At 51.2% G+C, this 16,754-nt stretch overlaps 2 protein-coding genes across 9 annotated transcripts in view; one reads left to right on the top strand and one right to left on the bottom strand.

Annotated features, from left to right (window-relative positions):
* Nucleotides 1–1,498, top strand: part of BIN3 (bridging integrator 3) — a 46,699-nt gene extending 45,201 nt beyond the window's left edge. For 3 of the 4 annotated variants that reach the window (XM_059926896.1, XM_059926897.1, XM_059926898.1), the window contains one exon: nt 633–1,498. In XM_059926896.1, the coding sequence (XP_059782879.1) occupies nt 633–779 (147 nt within the window). In that variant the 3' untranslated portion in view covers nt 780–1,498. The remainder of the gene's footprint in view (nt 1–632) is intronic. The other variant, XR_009503972.1, reaches the window with a different exon arrangement.
* A 241-nt stretch (nt 1,499–1,739) lies between these two features.
* CCAR2 (cell cycle and apoptosis regulator 2) lies at nt 1,740–16,716 on the bottom strand. Of its 5 annotated transcripts, none has more exons than XM_059926895.1 (21): nt 16,576–16,711; nt 15,608–15,703; nt 15,246–15,337; nt 14,709–14,800; nt 14,390–14,504; nt 14,118–14,247; nt 13,837–13,933; nt 9,396–9,515; nt 7,470–7,692; nt 7,270–7,383; nt 6,809–6,972; nt 6,170–6,341; nt 5,851–6,081; nt 5,527–5,745; nt 4,742–4,886; nt 4,537–4,616; nt 3,712–3,858; nt 3,438–3,549; nt 3,159–3,347; nt 2,801–3,006; nt 1,740–2,573 (listed from the first exon to the last, which is right to left on the bottom strand). In XM_059926895.1, the coding sequence occupies exons 2-21, from the start codon at nt 15,663–15,665 to the stop codon at nt 2,529–2,531; spliced, it is 2,751 nt and encodes a 916-aa protein (XP_059782878.1). In that variant the 5' UTR covers nt 15,666–15,703; nt 16,576–16,711; the 3' UTR covers nt 1,740–2,528. The 5 variants fall into 5 exon arrangements, with proteins under 5 accessions (XP_059782878.1, XP_059782877.1, XP_059782876.1 ...); XM_059926894.1 differs by having other exon boundaries at nt 4,537–4,619; nt 16,576–16,710; XM_059926893.1 differs by having other exon boundaries at nt 3,159–3,549; nt 5,569–5,745; nt 16,576–16,716.
* Between the last annotated feature and the right edge of the window lie 38 nt (nt 16,717–16,754).

Here is a 16,754-nt window from a genome sequence, read left to right on the forward strand (position 1 = left end):
GTGCGCCTCTCCCATCCCACCTCTGGTGCCTGTGCAGAGGGAAACAGGGAAGTGAGCCTGGCCTCTGGGCCCTGCTTTCCTGGCTCGGCAGCTAAGGCAGTGATTGGCGGTGGGATGAGCTGGGAAGGGACGGAGGCTAGAACCGTGTTCCCTCTCTCACCTTTACTTCTAAGGCTGGCCCAGGGCTTTGGGAGCTGCTGTGCCCTCTCCCACGGATGAGAGCTTCTCCTAGCTTCTGTAAAGCAGTTAGCCCCTTGTCGCGGGGCCTGACTCACTGGCGCCCCCAGGACCCGCCAAGGATCCACCCACACCCCCCAGCCCTTCCCCCTCAGCTGCTTGGAGAGCTCGAAGGCAGAGCCCCCCCCTCCACCTCACCAAGGACCTGTCGCTCCCTCTGCTACCCAGGCAGTGGGCAGTGAACGTTCCTGAAGGAGCCGGGGCTGTGGCTGCCACGCAGCTCAAGGGGAGGGGCGGTGGTGGAGGGAAGAGTGGAGTCCAGCCCTGCGCTCTGCCTCCCACAGGCTCCGGCCCTCCGCCCATCCACCCACCGTGCCCCCGGGGGGTGGGGGCGTGCCGCGGGGCCTGGTACCCTGGAGCCCACCACCGCCGACCTCCTCCTGCTCCCACCCCAGGTCGTGTACTACTCGGAAATGCACAAGATCTTCGGAGACCTGACCCAGCAGCTTGCCCAGCCCGGCCGTCCTGACGAGCAGCGGGAGCGGGAGAACGAGGCGAGACTGAGCGAGCTCCGAGCCCTCTCCATCGTGGCCGATGACTGAGCCCGGCCCTCGGAAGATTCTGGGACACAAGTCGGCCTCTCTAGCCTACGCTTTACGAGCTCAGGCTCGGGCATCAGGCAGCAAAGGGCCCTTGCCTGGGAGAAGGGATAGCGGCAGCTCCCGCTCCACCACCCCAGCCCTTGGGAATGAGCCTGGCACCAGGAGCCCCAAGCAGGCTCTCGCCTCCCCAGTCGTAGCAAGAACCCACAGACAGGTAAGCAGTGTAGACTGTCTTAGTCCCTAAAGAACCGTCCAAAGTGCATCCTGGCCTAGGGCCAGAGCCTGGGCTCTTGTCTGCTCCCTTGAGGTCTTAGCCTGGCTTGCACGGTTGGGATCATGTCTACCTCCAAAAGGGCCACCCTGGGGAGTCACCCACCCTCGCTGCCTTTTCACCTCAGACTCGCCTTTTCTGGGAGAGGCCTCGACACTGACCTGGGCAACGTGAAAGCCACGGTCTCCCAGCCGCAACGGGCCCCTCACCCCGGCCTCTCGGCAAGACAGCGGCCGGCTCTGCCCACTTCTAGACTTTGGGTCAACTGCAGGGCAGAGCCCCAAGTCTTGCGGCTTCCCTAGGAAGCTGGGACTCAACGCGTGTCAACAGCCTACCCCACAAAATGTCACAGACCGAGTCACAGGCCTCAGAGCAACAACAGTGGGTTTATGTCTCACCTGATTATTTGGGATTTTATTTTTCCAAGTAAAGTTTTCAATAAAAGGTCTGTATATTGTTGTGCTGTAACTAAAGAGAGGAGGGGAGGAGCCACCCCAAGTCCTTCCCAGACCCCGCGGCAGCCCCTCTCCCGAGCAGCAGGCAGCAGAGCCCAGAGCTGCACCCCCCCCCCCCCACCCTCCGGAGGTGACACCTGCTTCGAGCAGAGGCTGCGCTGAGGGTTGGGAGGAGGGCGGAGCACAGGCAGACCTAGAAGAGGGGCGAGGGGAGAGTTAGGGAGGACACTTAGGTTTGTTTTGACTTTGGTTTATTTAAAAAACAAAAAGCCAAAAAAAAAAAAAAAAACAGAACACTTTATATACAAAGTCAAACTGAAACCACGGATTATGGAAAGAGGCGAGACTTATGGGGAACAGGGAAAAGGCTGGGCCAGAGCCAATACCACATTCTGAACACGGGGAGCCAGGGAAAAGAGGTGCTGGTTTCTTCTGGCAAGTCTGGGGTGGCTGGAACACAGTGTTCACTGGCAAACACTGCCCAACGCTGAACGCTCGCTAGCACTGACTGACTCCGTTCCTGCGGTGGCCGCGGGAGACCCTTCCCCCCAGAACCTGCTCCTGTAACCTGGCAGGATTTGTGCCATCCGGAGGAAGGGGCTCTTACCCCCAGCCAGCTTCCGCGTCTGTTTCTTCAGTTTATTGGCATCAGACCTTATGACAGACTCAAAAAGCCTTTTCCTCCCGTCTTATTCTAAACTGGAAGAGGACAGGAGAAAGCACAAGACGAAAGGGCCCCAGGAGGAATCCCAAGGTAGAGGGCAAAATGACATTCGAGGGGTGCAGAAGATGTTGGATTTAGTTGCAAGTGGAACCGGCTTCCTCACTCATCCGTCCCACACGGCACAGACAGACCCCACCCTGACGGCCTGAGCTCCTCTACAGAGGCCGAGCGCAGGGGTCAGCCACCCCTGCCTATGGCTCCCAGGTCCTGCTCCAGCTTCTTTCCAGAACCAAAAGGGCTCTAACTTCAGCAGGCTCCATCGCTGACCTCACAGGATGGCAGCTCCTGCACCAGGCCCCTCAGTTGCTAGGTGCTGGCTCCTCCTTCTCTACCCAGCTGTCTGCCTGTTTGAAACAGATGTAACGAGAATCGGGACTCAGAGGAAGGGCCGAGATCCAAGGACTACTGAGCACTTCCTCCTGGGAGACTCCAGGGTGCCAGCTGCTGACTGATCGATTCCATAAGAAACTAGCGGATGGAGGCGGAGGCAAGGCGAACCTGGGCCCGGCCCCGTGCCGGCTGCCCTGACCCAGCCTCCCTGCCCGGCGGCCGGCTCTCCCAGGAGGCTCACCTTTTCAACCATCCGCTGCACCTCAAGCTGCAGGGGGGTCAGGCGCCTTCGGAACTCCTGTAGCAGCCGCTGAAACTGGTGCTTCTGTCGCTCCGCCGTCCGGGCCGTCTCCTCTGCCTCGGCCAGCCGGGTTCTCAGCTCCTGCATCTCTGCGGCCAGTGTCTTATTCGTCACTTCAGTGGCTGAGAAGCGGTTATGGCTCTCCTCTGGCGGGGGAAGACAGGAAAGACTGCCAAGCTAAGGAGGGGAGCGTAGGGCGAGAGGCCTCCGGGCCTGAGGGGCTGAGGGGCGGGCCTCCCGCTCGTCTCCTCGCGTCTACGCCCGGCCGCGACAGGCCCCCGCGCCGCCAGCCACTCACCCAGCTTCAGCTCCAGTGTGTGAATCTTGTTCTCCAGGTAGAGCCGCCCGCTGTCCTGCTGCTCCGCACGCTGCAGCAGGTTCCCCACGTTGATGAGGCTGCCGTTGTGGGACACCAGGCCCTTGTGCTCCACAGGGGCAGCGCCCGGCTTGGCACTCTTCCCGGGAGGAGGGAGCAGGTCCAGGTTTCCTAGAAGGGCCGTGAAAAGACTCAGGGACGGTCCCGGGAGAAAGCAGCCTGCTCCGCCGTCCCCAGAAGGCCGCAGAGCACAGTACGCACCGAAGAGCACCTCCTCAGGGAGCCCCCCATCCGGGCCCTCCGGGCGGCTGTACTGAAGGCTCCGATACTGGCAGATGTTCTGGGCCACCACTCTGCTGACCAGCTGTTTGGCCTGTAGGAAGCACACACCCAAGATGCCCACGGATGAGAAGGTGCAAGTCCCCCCACAATGCCGTGCAAGAACCTAGAACCACAGCATCCCGAGCCGCGCGTGCACACAAGGATGTCGGGCGAGGCATCTGAGAGAGGCCTAGGGCGGGGCATGAGAAGGCACCTGCTCTGCGCTGAGCCGGAGCCCAAGGGTAAGCAGGATCCTCTCCAAGTCTCGCCGATGCAAGTAGCCACACCAGTTGGCATCAAAGAAGACAAAAGCAAGAAGACAGTCCAGAGGGAGCACAGGAGAGGGGTCCAGCTCCTTGGGCTAAAAGAGAAACAAGGATGAACAGGATTTACAAACAGGTCCCTTGATGCTAAATCACCCAGGACGAAGCCCTTATAAAATCTAGCCGCTTGATATTAAAATGGATAACCAACAAGGACCTACTGTATATAGCACAGGGAATTCTGCTCAATGTTATGTGGCAGCCTGGATGGGAGGGGAGTTTGGGGGAGAATGGATACATGTACATGTATGGCTGAGTCCCTTTGCTGTGCACCTGAAACTACCACAACATTGTTAATCGGCTATACTCCAACATCAAAAGAAAAGTCTAAAAAAAAAAAAAAAAAAATTAAGCAGCTTGGCTGACACACTCACACCCTTCCAGTTAAGAGACCTGACCCTGGGCCAGGCAAGTCCCTTGGCCTGTAACCAAAGGCCTCTTTGGGGCACTTTTGCCCCCAGGGGCTGTCACACACAGAGGAACCTTGGGTGCTCCCAGGTCAGACAGCTCGCTCAGATCCGCCCTGATGGAGATACCGAAGTGCTCTCCTCGATCCTACGAGCATGCCATCCCATAAGCCAAGAACCACCTTTCGTCTTTCGTCAATCAGAAGATGCCAGAGGTCATTTAGGAAAAGCACCCCTTTCCCAGGAGTGAGGCAGAGGCCTTGCTAAGCTTCCCTGTCACTGAGACCCAGAAAGGTACAGAGGTCTCACCATGTCCTGAAGGGATGAGAACTCCATCTCTGACTGATTCGAGGCAACCGACCGGACCTCGGAATCCTCCAGCTTGGCTCCTGCTACAGAAAGCCCGAGATGAACTTGGAGCCGGGAGCACACAGGCCCGGACTGGCTCCACACACAGCCAGAACGGGAGCCACAGAGCCAGGAAGCTGCCAACCGGGGCAGGCGCCAGACATACCGAACTCCTCCTCCCCATCGTCCCTCAGGAGCAGCAGTTCTGGGTCCAGGGCCATCTCACAGAGGTCCTCGGACACCTCGCCCCGGGGTTTCTCTTCTTCCTCTCCCCCAGAAGACAGGGGTTTGGGCAAAAGCCCGTCTTCCTTCTAGGAGAAGCAGACCAAGATGATGCGAGGAACTGCCCCTGTGACTACCAACAATAACAACGGTTAACATCTGTGTGTCAGCCGCGTTCAGGCACCGCGCCGAAGGCACATATGCAACGTCTCATTTAACATACTTCGTTACATGGGGGTCACAGAGCAGACCAGGGCGAGTTCCAGACACCTGGGATTTTCCTCAAGAGTCAATCTCAGTCCCGTAAGAAATTTGTTTACTTGACAGTATTTAGGCAGGAAGAAGACCCACGTGCTTTAGAAATGTTTAAGAAAATGCAGTGTTCTAGTTAACCGTCAGGTAATCAAAACACCCGTACCCATCAAAGCGTTCCTATTAATGGAGACTTCCGCGCTGCCGTGTCAACCACGCTTCCCTTCACTGCTCCAGGCCCGCCTCCCTTCTCCCAGGTACACCAACCACCTCTGGGCTGTGTGGCCACGTGGGAGAGTTAAGCACCCTGCACCTGAGTCACAGCAGGGTCACAGAGCGCGCGCGCAGTGAGCGAGGGGTGATGAGAGAAGACCCATAAAGCACTCTGAGCAGCGCTGGTGCCACGCAGCGCCCCAGTTCTGTGCAGCATTACCATGTGCAGCCCCAGTGCCCGTGCACGGGGGCAGAGGTACTCACCGGCGGGGCATCTGACTCGGCAGCTGTGCCCTCACTCTGTACCTCATCCTTGGACTCCTTGGCCTCCTCCTTGACTGCTTCTTCCTCCTTGGCCGCCTCCTCCTTCTCAGGTTCAGGTGCGGCCACGACCTTTTCAGGAAGGCTCAGCAGCATCTTATAAATCCTATAGCCAAAATCCCTCTGCAGCATCTCCAGAAACAGCTCAGCCAACACCATCACCTGGTGGAAGAGGCAACAAGGGGTCACGAGCATCAAAAAATGGGGTGTTCCAAACCCCGCCATCCTATACGCCCTGCCCCACAGCCCCCAGACTCCTACACCTACCTCAAAAGAGATCCTTTCTTTTGGCCTCCGGTCCTCCACGATACTATGGATGGACAGGTTTACACAGCTGGGGCGTGCCATGACAGCAGGTTCTAGAGGGGGTGGAGGGGCCTCTGGGAGATCGGTGTCCATTTCCTGCTGTGCAGTGACCTCCGGATTCTCTGCATTCTGTTTAGAGGTGTCTGCTGCCTGCTCTGATGCATCAGCTGCCTGTTCTGTAGGCTCTGTTTCCTGTGACGAAAAGTCAAGACCTATGACCAAGCGGGTCCAGGGGTTAGGGCCCCTACTTTCCCCATGTGTTCGTAAGGCTCAGCCTCACCACTGGCACCTCCTGGGGCGGGGGAGCTGCCTCTGCAGCTTTCTGCTGGCACAGGGCCTCCCACTCTTCCAAAGTAGGCATGATGGTCCAGATGTCCGGCAGGTACACCACCACGGTCTGGAGCCGCCTCGGGGGTCCCAGCTGCAGGTACTGAAACTCAGCAAAGCGCCACCTGCTCACAGCAAAAGGAAAAATGCAGTACTGACCCATGACATTCGTGAGGGCTTCAGTTTCCAATCAGCATTTAATGAACACAAACTGTGTGCCAAGCTCTGACAGTACAGAAATAAAAGATACAGACCAAGCCCTCAAGAAATGGTTAGTCAGTGGGGAGAGACAAGTAAGCAGACAATTACTATCCGAGGTGCCATGGCAACAAGAAGGAGCACGGAATGTGGCTGGGGGGGCCACATCTGACGAGCCTTGGAGGGTCAGTTGGCCTTCAACACACTTACACACCCCTCGCCGTGCTCACGACCACGGCGACCACTGCGAGGGCTGGAGGGAGGGGGTGATGAGCAGGGACTAGGGGACAGACGGGAACTAACAGGTCAGAAAGGCCCAGCAGAAGCCTGGCTCCCTGCCGGGTCTCGCCAACTCACTGGGCAGCCACGGACAACAGCTCGGGCAGCCACTCACCACTTGGTGCAGGCACTCAAGTCGATGCCGGTCTGGGCTTGCGCGCAGCGGATGGCGGTGCGGACGAGCACCTGCGGGTCGCCCTTGGGGTCGAGGCCGTCCAGAGAAGGAGACCACTCGCCCCCCACCAACACTACCTCCTCTTCTTTCTGGCCCAGCAAAAACTGCAAAAAGAGACCAGGGGTAAGAAAGGAAAAACCAATCACGTGGGTCTCCCACAGGGAGGCAACCTGCCGCCGGTGGGGAACAAAGGGTCTGCCACACTGGGGGCGGGAGGGGTATCTCTACCCGTGAATGTGAACCCCACATAATTCTGATAAGAAAGAACATCTCTCAGCCACGCTGTCCTCCTGGTAAAACGACGGGTATCTCAGCCCCGGAACCCCCGTTTCTCTGAGTTCCTGAGCAGGAACCGAACATTGTCAGTGAGCGAGTCTTGCCCCCTGGGCTCCAGCTCTTACTTTAATTTGCTTCAGAGGATGTTCTGGCGTCTCCCTTGGCTCAGCCACATCATCCACGAAGAGCATGCAACAGCGATACAATTCCTCCAGCCCCGGGGAAGAGAGCAGCAGTACCTGGTAGGGACGGCAGAAAGGAGACACTCGAGAGCTTTCTCAGCCTCCAACAACGGGACAAAGAGGCAGGACCCCAGCCAACTCACCTTGGAACTGTAAGCAGGGTCACTGTCTGTGGGCGCGGGCTCAGCACCAGCGTCTGGAGCTGCCTCCTTCTCAGAAGATGCCTGGATGCGGCTTGGATGATGGAGGGAGAAGGGCTGGCTCAGAGGGAAGGCCGACAGCCAGCTCAGATGCACAGCCAGAAAATCTGAGGGAACCAGCAGGGTGCGGTAACGGCGCTGGAGTTCTAAGAAGTCACAGGTGGGGCTATGGGAAGTAAGGAAGGAATTCCAGATTGAGCAAAGACTAAATTATTTTTAAAAATGGAACCATAAAAGACTTGAAAGGAAAAGGGAGCAGATTATTTTATAATCTGAGAAAAGAAGAGCTTTCTAAGTAAGACACTTCTGAAAAGATAAAAATGGATCAGACTTGACCACTAAAATGTTACAACCTCTAGTGGCAAAATAAAGTCAATCTGGGGAAGGAAAAAAAAAAGACATCTGCAATATGTGATAGAAAAAAGGGTCACTGTCTTAATATAAAAGGAACCCACAAGTCACTAACAGAGTTCACAAGTCTAAGAGAAAACTGGAAAAACTGACAGCAACAGATAACTTAGAAAAAGAAATGAGACTTAGAAGCTCATGAAAATATGCTCAATCTCACTCATAATTAAATTCAAATCAGGGTATCACTCTTCACCTATCAGACCGACAAAGATCACAAAGCTGGATAACACAGCATTGGCAACGGCTGGGGTGCAAGAGCCTCACACCTCGTGTGAGAACGTAAGCCGACACCGCCTCCGTGAGAGGCCTGGCAGTATCTGTCAAGGCTGACAGCCCTGTGAGCCAGCTACTCCATTTCTAGGAATTGAGCTCAATAAAATGCTTGCACCTGTCCACGCAGATGTATAGAGAAGGATGTTTATTATTACAACAATGTTTAGGATAATTAAAGACTAAAAATGGAGAACTGGTTAAACAAATTCTGGTCCATCCATTTAGTAGAATGCTGTGCAGTTGCTAAAAAGAATGAGATCAGTCTAATAAACTTTAACGTGGAATAAATTCCAAGACAAGTGAAAAAGCAAAGTACTGAACAGTATGTACAATAGGTTTCCAGTTGTGTTTAAAAAAAAAAAAAAAAAAGCTGTGTGTGTGTGGCTAATTGTTAGCAGTCGTGTTCTGACCACATGAGGAGGCTCTATATTCACCCCTCCAGTGGTGATGATGTGGGGACCAGTATCTCATCAGATTAACCTTGGGAGGCAGGTGGGTCAGCATGGAGAATAAGAGGCCCTGCCTGGGCCTGGGGAGAGGAAGCGGTGACAGGGGAAGAGCAGTAGCAGCCCTCCTTCCCTGCCATCTTGAGAAGGAGGTGCCAGGAGGCTGCCCTCACCTCAGCTCAGACTTAGGTGGACTTGGCTTTGGGGCCTTATCTCTAAAACAGCAGCTGGAGCCCTGCATCTCCCCTGCTAGATGGAATCTGGAATTGCTCATCTACCTCTCAGTCAGTCAGTTTCTACGTGTGAGAAGTAAGCTTGTGGGCCAGTGACCTCATACATGCTGTAGCACTTAAAAAATAATTTAGAGCTTCCCTGGGAAACCAGTCCCAGGGTTCCTATGACCCACAATTTCTACCTGACTTATAACTGGTATTGGGTACCTGGATTTTGATTGATAAGCCTTAATTATAGCCTGGCCTAACAATTTCTGGTGATCAAATCATAAAGTTCTATCAAGGGCACCCATGTCAGTGGTGCTATGCTGGTCAGAACTTGAGATTTTGAAGTAAAAAATCTGTCACATTAAAAAACAAAAATGAAACAAAAAGGTCATGAGCGCGTGCGCGCGTGCGTGCACACACACACACACACACACTCTTACTCCCAGACTATATCTCACTTACACAAGAAACTGTTACCAGCTACAAGTCTCACCCCCCACCCCAGCCTCACCACTCACCTGTCCACAGTGTAGGGAGTGAGATGGACTCGGTAAGGAGGCAGGTCATGCCTTGGTTTCTTAGCACCCCAAGGCTCTCCACCAGCCCGCTGTTTGCGTTTCTTGGAGTCATAGTCATCGCTGGAGGTTGATCCATTACCAGAAGGAAGAGACCACACTGTTACATACAGATTCAGTACAAACTGGCCTAAAAAGAACTAGAAACAATCTGAATCCCCAACTTTAAAGACATGGATAAAGAAGCCATGCTAACAGTCATATACGAGTGTTATAAAAGACATTAAGATGGATATTTAAATGCTTTTAATAACACAGAAAACCATTCATGTTAAACAAAAAGAATTATATGGAACACTATATATACAGTAGTGCCTCAAATGTGCCAAAAAAGCTTTAAAAAGAAATAAAATATTAATGGTGGATACCTCTGACAGATGAAGGTGATGAATAATTTTCTTATATTTAATATAATTTTTTGAAATGAGAAAAAGAATTTAACTGATTTTTTTTCTATCAAGATATATATACATATGGCACCATGCTATAGGTTCTGTCAAGTTTCATTAAAAGAGACAGTTCTGGTAAAAACCCTTAACACTACACATTAGAGTCATAAAAATACTGCAACCCTTTGATCCAGTAATTTCACTCTTAAAAATTTACCCCAAGGAAGTTAATTCAGAAGAAGAAAAAAGGTTATATATAGTAGAAAAAATTCAAGCCGAGTAAGAAAACCACGTGTGGGACTTCCCTGGTAGCGCCATGGTTAAGAATCCTCCTGCCAATGCAGGGGACACGGGTTCGAGCCCTGGTCCGGGAAGATCCCACATGCCGCGGAGCAGCTAAGTCCATCCACCACAACTACTGAGCCTGCGCTCTAGAGCCCGCGTGCCACAACTACTGAAGCCCCTGCGCCTAGAGCCCGTGCTCCGCAACAAGAGAAGCCACCGCAATGAGAAGCCCGCGCACCGCAACGAGGAGTAGCCCCCACTCGCCGCAACTAGAGAAAGCCCGGGTGCAGCAACGAAGACCCAACACAGCCAAAAATAAAATAAATAAATAAATTTATATATAAAAAAAAGAAAACCACGTGTGTATCTAGCAATCCTGAATTTTTATAATAAATAAGTAATCATACAGCCATTAAAACAATTATGAGGATTACAGTGCAATATGGAACAGATGTTCGATAAGAACGTATAAAAAAATCTGAACTCAAATATTTAAATTATAAAAAGTATGCATATATATAGATAAAGACTAGAAAAGAACATGGGGGGAAAAAGTGGCAGAAAGTAAATTTGCTTTTCAAAATTATTTTCTAAAGGTCTTTAAGAATGGTTACCTTGGGGATGGGGTGGAAGATAAGGGTAAGAGATTAAGAGGTACAAACTACTATGTACAAAATAAATAAGATACAAAGGTGTAATGCACAGCACAGGGAATACAGCCAACATTTTATAACTTTAAATGGAGTACAACTGCTATGTTGTACACCTGGAACTAATACAATATTGTAAATCAACTGTACTTTAAAAGTTTTTAAATGGTTACCTTTAAAGGGAAAGAGGGAATGATATATTTTTATAGTATTTTTAACTTTATATAATAGCATGCACTACTTTATACATTTTTATAATAAATCACTTATTATAGTATCACTATGTTATGGGGGCAATAAATAAAAATAATAGAAGAGAAAAAACCTTTAGACCATTATAAAATGCCAGACTGATAAGGGGAAAAAACCCCCATGTCTCACAAGGGAAATAAAATCCATTGTCAATTCTTCGTGCTGAGGTAATGCCGAGTTGATTATATTTACCAGAAGGTGTCTACTCTTTCCCTTTAGACCTGCCTGGGTTGTTTCCCTAGTCATCACACCCCTGCGTAACAAACTTGATTATATTTAACACAAAGTTTTTCTTCTTTTCTCATATTTCTGCCTGGGTAATTTCCTTGTTCATAGCATCTCCCTCCAAAAGCTGCCTTCTAATCTTGCCCTTGTGGGATGTCAGTGCTTCTGTGTCTCCAACAGAAGAACTGTTCCAAAGTCATTTTGACAACTCTCTTCAGCTCACCCATGACTGAAGTGAACTCTTCAGTAAATGCTGTCAACCTCAAGATAAAGTGGATGTTCCACTGAATCCTGTAAACTCAACGACCAGTTTTCTCCCGTTATTGTGAATTGTCAGGAACAGGTTATAAGGCATGACCAGTGGAAGCCATCTCCGTAACCTCAGCAGGATACTGAGATGGTATATCCAGCTGGATAGGCCTGTCTAAAAACCGCAGTAGTTCAGCATTAGCAATCCAAAGGAGACAGTTTCCTGCCTCCCAAAACCTGAAGTTCAAAATAAAACCTGGTTTCCAGTCAAACGCTAACATGCGTGACTCCATCATAAATTGTTGTTCCCCCTCAGGGTGACCTCATTCCTACTGCCCCCTTTGCAGAATGACTCTGCAAATTCTCTCTACTGACTGATTGTAATATCTCTCTCCCAATGGTCATGTCTCCTTCCTCGAGAAGCCATGACACTGAAGCATTATGGCCAAAGTAACAGAACACAGGTCTTGCACGGGGCTTGGCATGTCCAGGACAATCAAATGCAACTGGCTATATAGAAAGGCTGAATGTGAACCTAAAGCAGAAAGTCAGCAGCAGCCACTGATTTCCACCCAGGCTACATTATCCCTGAGGGCACCTGCTGTGATTTTGAATGAAGCCTTTAATAAACTCACAGAATGTGAGAGGTGGAAAGTCCTTGGAAATTTTGAAGACCAAGAAGATGGGTGTATGCAAAACGTATACCAGTAACTGAAGAATGAAAGAGTGTTTCAAGCAGAGACACTGTGGAAAACAATCCTACACAATCAAAGCTTTCCCGCCTCCTTAGTGTTCACATGACCTATCCCGAGGGAACAAACAGTAGCTTCAGCACAGAGACTAGCTACATCACTTTGCCTAAACTTTTTCTCTGAGGAACTCCATGCTCCTTTTACATGTTCTCAGTGGACTGCATTCTCAGCCCTTACCATGTAATAATCTACTGGCCTCTGGGATAGGGGGCTGTTTCCTTCTCAGAACAGTTCTCATTTCAGAAGAGAACTAAAACATGAGAACACTTTCTAGAGTGATGGAAATGTTCTATATCTTAATAGGGGTGAGAGTTACACAGGATTTTCCATTTGTCAAAACTGTCCATCTAAGATTTGTGCACATCAACCTAAATAAATTTTACCTTAAAAAAAAAAAAATCGAGTACAAGGCAGGGAGTAGATGAAAAAGAATGGCAGATACTGATACTTGTTTAAGCTGGGTGATGGATATACGAAGGTTCATCATCCTTTTTTACTTACTACGCTTATACTTGAAATTTTTCATAATAAAAACTTACAATGAAGACGGACAGAACTAGAACGAGTCTTAAGCAAACTAGTCTAGAGCGTAACCCCCAGGGATATAAACAAACACTTTTAGGGAGAGAGTAAGGCCGGATAAGGAACATGTGAGCCAGAGAGAACAGGAGGCGTGCTCCTGGCAGTCCCCGACGCTCACAGATGACACAGGATGGCCTGGGACGCCCCAAAGGCCCAAAGCCACCACGCCTGCTCCACACAAGGCCATGTCTGCACGGCCACGGCACAGGCCTGGATTTCCGGGCGGAGTGCAACATACACAGTCCATCACACCACTGAGCTGTACAGTGTATTTAAAGAGACACGTTTGATACTAAGAATTAAATTACGCACTGGAGGAAACTAAAAGACAAAACAAACGCACAAACAAAAAAACAGAAACAGACTCACAGGTATAGAGAACATACTGGTGGTCACTAGAGGGGAGGAGGCTGGGGGGAATGGGCAAAATAGGTGAAGAGGTATTAAGAAGTACAAACTTCCAGTTATAAAACAAGTCATGGGGATGTAACACGCAGCATAGAGGATATACTCAATACTATAGTAATAACTTTGTGTGGTGACAGATGGTAACTAGCTATTGTGGTGATCACCTCGTAATATATAAAAACATCCAATCTACTGGTATAATATTGTAAATTATGCTTCAATTTAAAAAATACACTGCAAAGTTACTTTTTTTGGACAATTACTATTTTCTTGATAGTTTTGATTCTTGGTGTCTCAATCTTATGCACGAGAAATAAAAAGGAAAATTATACATTAAAAAATTCAATGTGATACTTTGAAAAATGAATTACACCAAATCCCTACTTGCAGAACCAGCTTATAAAGTTCTGATATTTGTACATACATCTCAATGTGTCAGCCTATGTCAGGGTAAAGGGACTAGGATCTAGTTGTAGAAAGAGAATGTTAGTGTCAACAGGTGGCAAAAAAAAAAAAAAAAAAAAAAAAAGACATTCTCTTACAGACAAATAAAATAAAACACCTTTCCTTTCCTGCTTGATCATCCTCTTACCTTCGGCCCGGATCCAATCGTCCATGAGGGCCCCGAGCAGGAAATCTGTTCAGGTGGCTCAGATGAAGTGTATGGGATGTTTGGAAGAGACTCAGAGCTGCAGAAAGGAAATGGCTGGTGACTCAAAACCCCTAAATATTTGCCCAAACTTCCTGTCCCTTTCTTCCAGTGCATGAAATACCCACATCTATTCTAAGAGCAGCAACCTAACAGTTACAAGTCCATTCATCCCGAGTACCCCATACAGCCACACCCCCAATATCCATGCCACTGATACTCACGCTTCTGAGGAAAGAGTGGGGGAATCCGGTGAGGCTGGAAGATCAGCTGGGGCTGAGCTCCCAGAATCCCTTGCTTCTGGCCCAGGGCTGCCACATGTAGAAGGGGAGGTGCTGGGGACTTCAGCAGGGGCTGCAGGACAGTAACCAGGAAATTCAGGGCATCCCATAGCTGACCTGCTCACTACCTTGGAAAGATGCAGCCCCAGCCCCTTGACCAAAGTAAGGTTCCCTCCCACCCCTTTCCAATAAACATGCCAAGGAGAGATGAATACCTGGTTGGAGAGCGTTTGCACCTTGACAGCATTCCAGGGCACTGCCTGGCCTGGGTTGTATGCAGCCTTCACCAGCACCTTCTCACCCAGCTGGGGCAGCCGGCCCTTCACCACACTGCCAGCACACAAGCCAGGAGACCCAGTCAGGAGAGAAACCCTGGCCAAGCCACCCTGACTGTCCCTATGAGGCCCTTCCCATCAAGATTTCTCACACTTTGCATAACAACAGCAAAGCACTGGCATTATAGGGGACCCACCAGCATAGTGACAGAACTGAATCCAATAAGCATTTCCAGAAGGCGATCAGCCTCAAGCCTACCTTAGCTGAAAAAAGACCTCTTCATCCACCACCCCAAAGTAGTCATGCAAACTGGTAACAATGCCAGTGAAGACCCGCTGCTTCTCTCCACCCTATAAGAGAAGAGTGCAGTTTAAAGGTAATAGGGAGCATTTGTCCATGCTCTACCATTAGCATCTCATCTTCATCCACCCCGCCCCACCCCCAGCTCAATCAGAGCACTGCATGGAGATTCCCATGGAAGGAAGCATACATATAGAAGGAAGCATATGTACAGTGGACATAACCAATCTACTGGGGGGGAGTCATGCTGACTCTTGGGTCATAAGCTTCTTCTAGGATTTCCAGTTCTTTAATTCCAAGAAGCACCCCAGAGAGCTCCCTAGAGCCAGAACCTAGGACTCCCCAGTCACAGATGTCTAGTCGCCTCTGGACGGGCCGAGGACAGGAGTGTCAGGAAGGATGAACACTGTGATGTAAGAATGAAAGCATCGGGCAACCACGCATGCCGGGGTAGTCCCGAGTGTCGGAACTCACTAGATAGGATGCCCAACCTACCTGAAGGTGCCTGGCATTTTGGGACAGGTCTGTGGCCACAGGAGGAGTGAGCAAACCAGGAGGAGGACCCAGAAGAGATGTTGAAGCTGCGCCTATTGGGACACAGAAGCAATCCAGAAACTGCACCTACCATCTTAAGCACTAGATTCAGCTAGAGGAAATGGTAAACCCAAAGAGCAAAGTGGATCCAAGTATGTCCCATACAGGGTTTCGCTGACAACTACTGTGGTCATGTTTTTTCCTAAGAAAAGTCAGCAGCAAATTGCACTCCACCAGGGAAACCCCAAAAGCCACATTTTGAAAGACTAACTCCAAAACACACACTTCCCAGTACTAGGCCAGGTAGAGATAAAGGTGATCACCTGAGAAGTTGCGTCCCCCTGGTAGTGGGTTGATACGCTGGCGCTTAAACTGGGACATTGGGAATGCTGTCCTCTTTCAGAGTCTTGGGGGAAAACCTTCAATCAGAAAAGAAATAAATTAACAGCTCATAGGGAAATTTTCCATCTACCCCAAAAAAGGAACTAAGGACCTTAAGGAAAATGGGGAGATGGATACTGAGAATAAAAAGAGGAGACGGATGGTGAGAATGTGAAGAGGAGCAGGAAATGGAGAAATTACAATGTTCCAGTCTGCCCTCACGATAATCTAGTGGTGGGTGATACTGTTATGCTCTTTCAACGAAAAGGAAACTGAAGCTCGGAGGGACTGAGACTTGCCCGAGGCCACAGAACCAGGTAGGTACAAAACCAGGACTCACACCCAGATCTCCCGACAACTTAGAGCTCCTCTCACTATGCCACGCCACCCTCAGATGGTTGGGGAGAGTGGAGGGTTGGAAAGAGCCCCGATGACATTCATTCATTCAATGCATCCGCCAAAGAGCTCCACGCAAGGCCCGGAAAAATGGAGGAGGCTGCTGCCGGAGAGGAGATGGTGTGGGCCCTCTCCCCGGAAGCCCGGCCCGTCGTTCCCCGGACGGGCGGCTGAGAAGACAGCTCCGTGGCCCGGCCGAACGCGAATCCGGCTGCGCGCCCGCCCTCTTGCTCCCGCGCTCCCCGGCCCTCGGCTCCCGCCTCAGCAGCCGCCGGCGCCGGGTCTCCCGGGCCGGGCCGCGGCCAGGCCACCGTGGGAGGACGAAGGCGCGCGGCTTCTCCTCCTCCCGCCCGCCCCCAGGGCCGAGGCCGTTGCCAGGGAGACGGAACTTGCAGGCCGAAGGGGGGCTCGGCCCCTTCCGCGCCCGGTTCATCTTCGAGGCCCGGCCCTCGCAGCCCCTCGGCCAGGGGAGGGGCGAAGAGGCAGAGGGGCGGCGGAAGGCCCCCCAACCCACCTGCGGGCCAGGGCCGCGACACCGGGGGGACAAAGACACCCGGAACCACCACAGCCGCTGCTGCTGCCGCCACCGGAAACGCCTCTCCGGAAACGCGACCACTGGTCGGAAGCTGCCTCTCTCCCGGATATGGTCCCTCCCTCCTCTCCACTGACCTCTCCCTTCCCCCACCCCGGCCT

Source organism: Balaenoptera ricei, chromosome 6, assembly GCF_028023285.1.
Source record: "Balaenoptera ricei isolate mBalRic1 chromosome 6, mBalRic1.hap2, whole genome shotgun sequence".
Lineage (NCBI taxonomy): Eukaryota > Metazoa > Chordata > Mammalia > Artiodactyla > Balaenopteridae > Balaenoptera > Balaenoptera ricei.

Coding starts and splice junctions, on each gene's coding strand:
- CCAR2 (XM_059926890.1), bottom strand. CDS start 15,665: ATGTCCCAGTTTAAGCGCCAGCGTATCAACCCACTACCAGGGGGACGC. Junction 15,338..15,607: donor AGGGGGACGCAACTTCTCAG/GTGATCACCTTT, acceptor GTGTCCCAATAG/GCGCAGCTTCAACATCTCTT. Junction 3,550..3,711: donor TCCGGCTCAGCGCAGAGCAG/GTGCCTTCTCAT, acceptor TGCTTCCTACAG/GCCAAACAGCTGGTCAGCAG.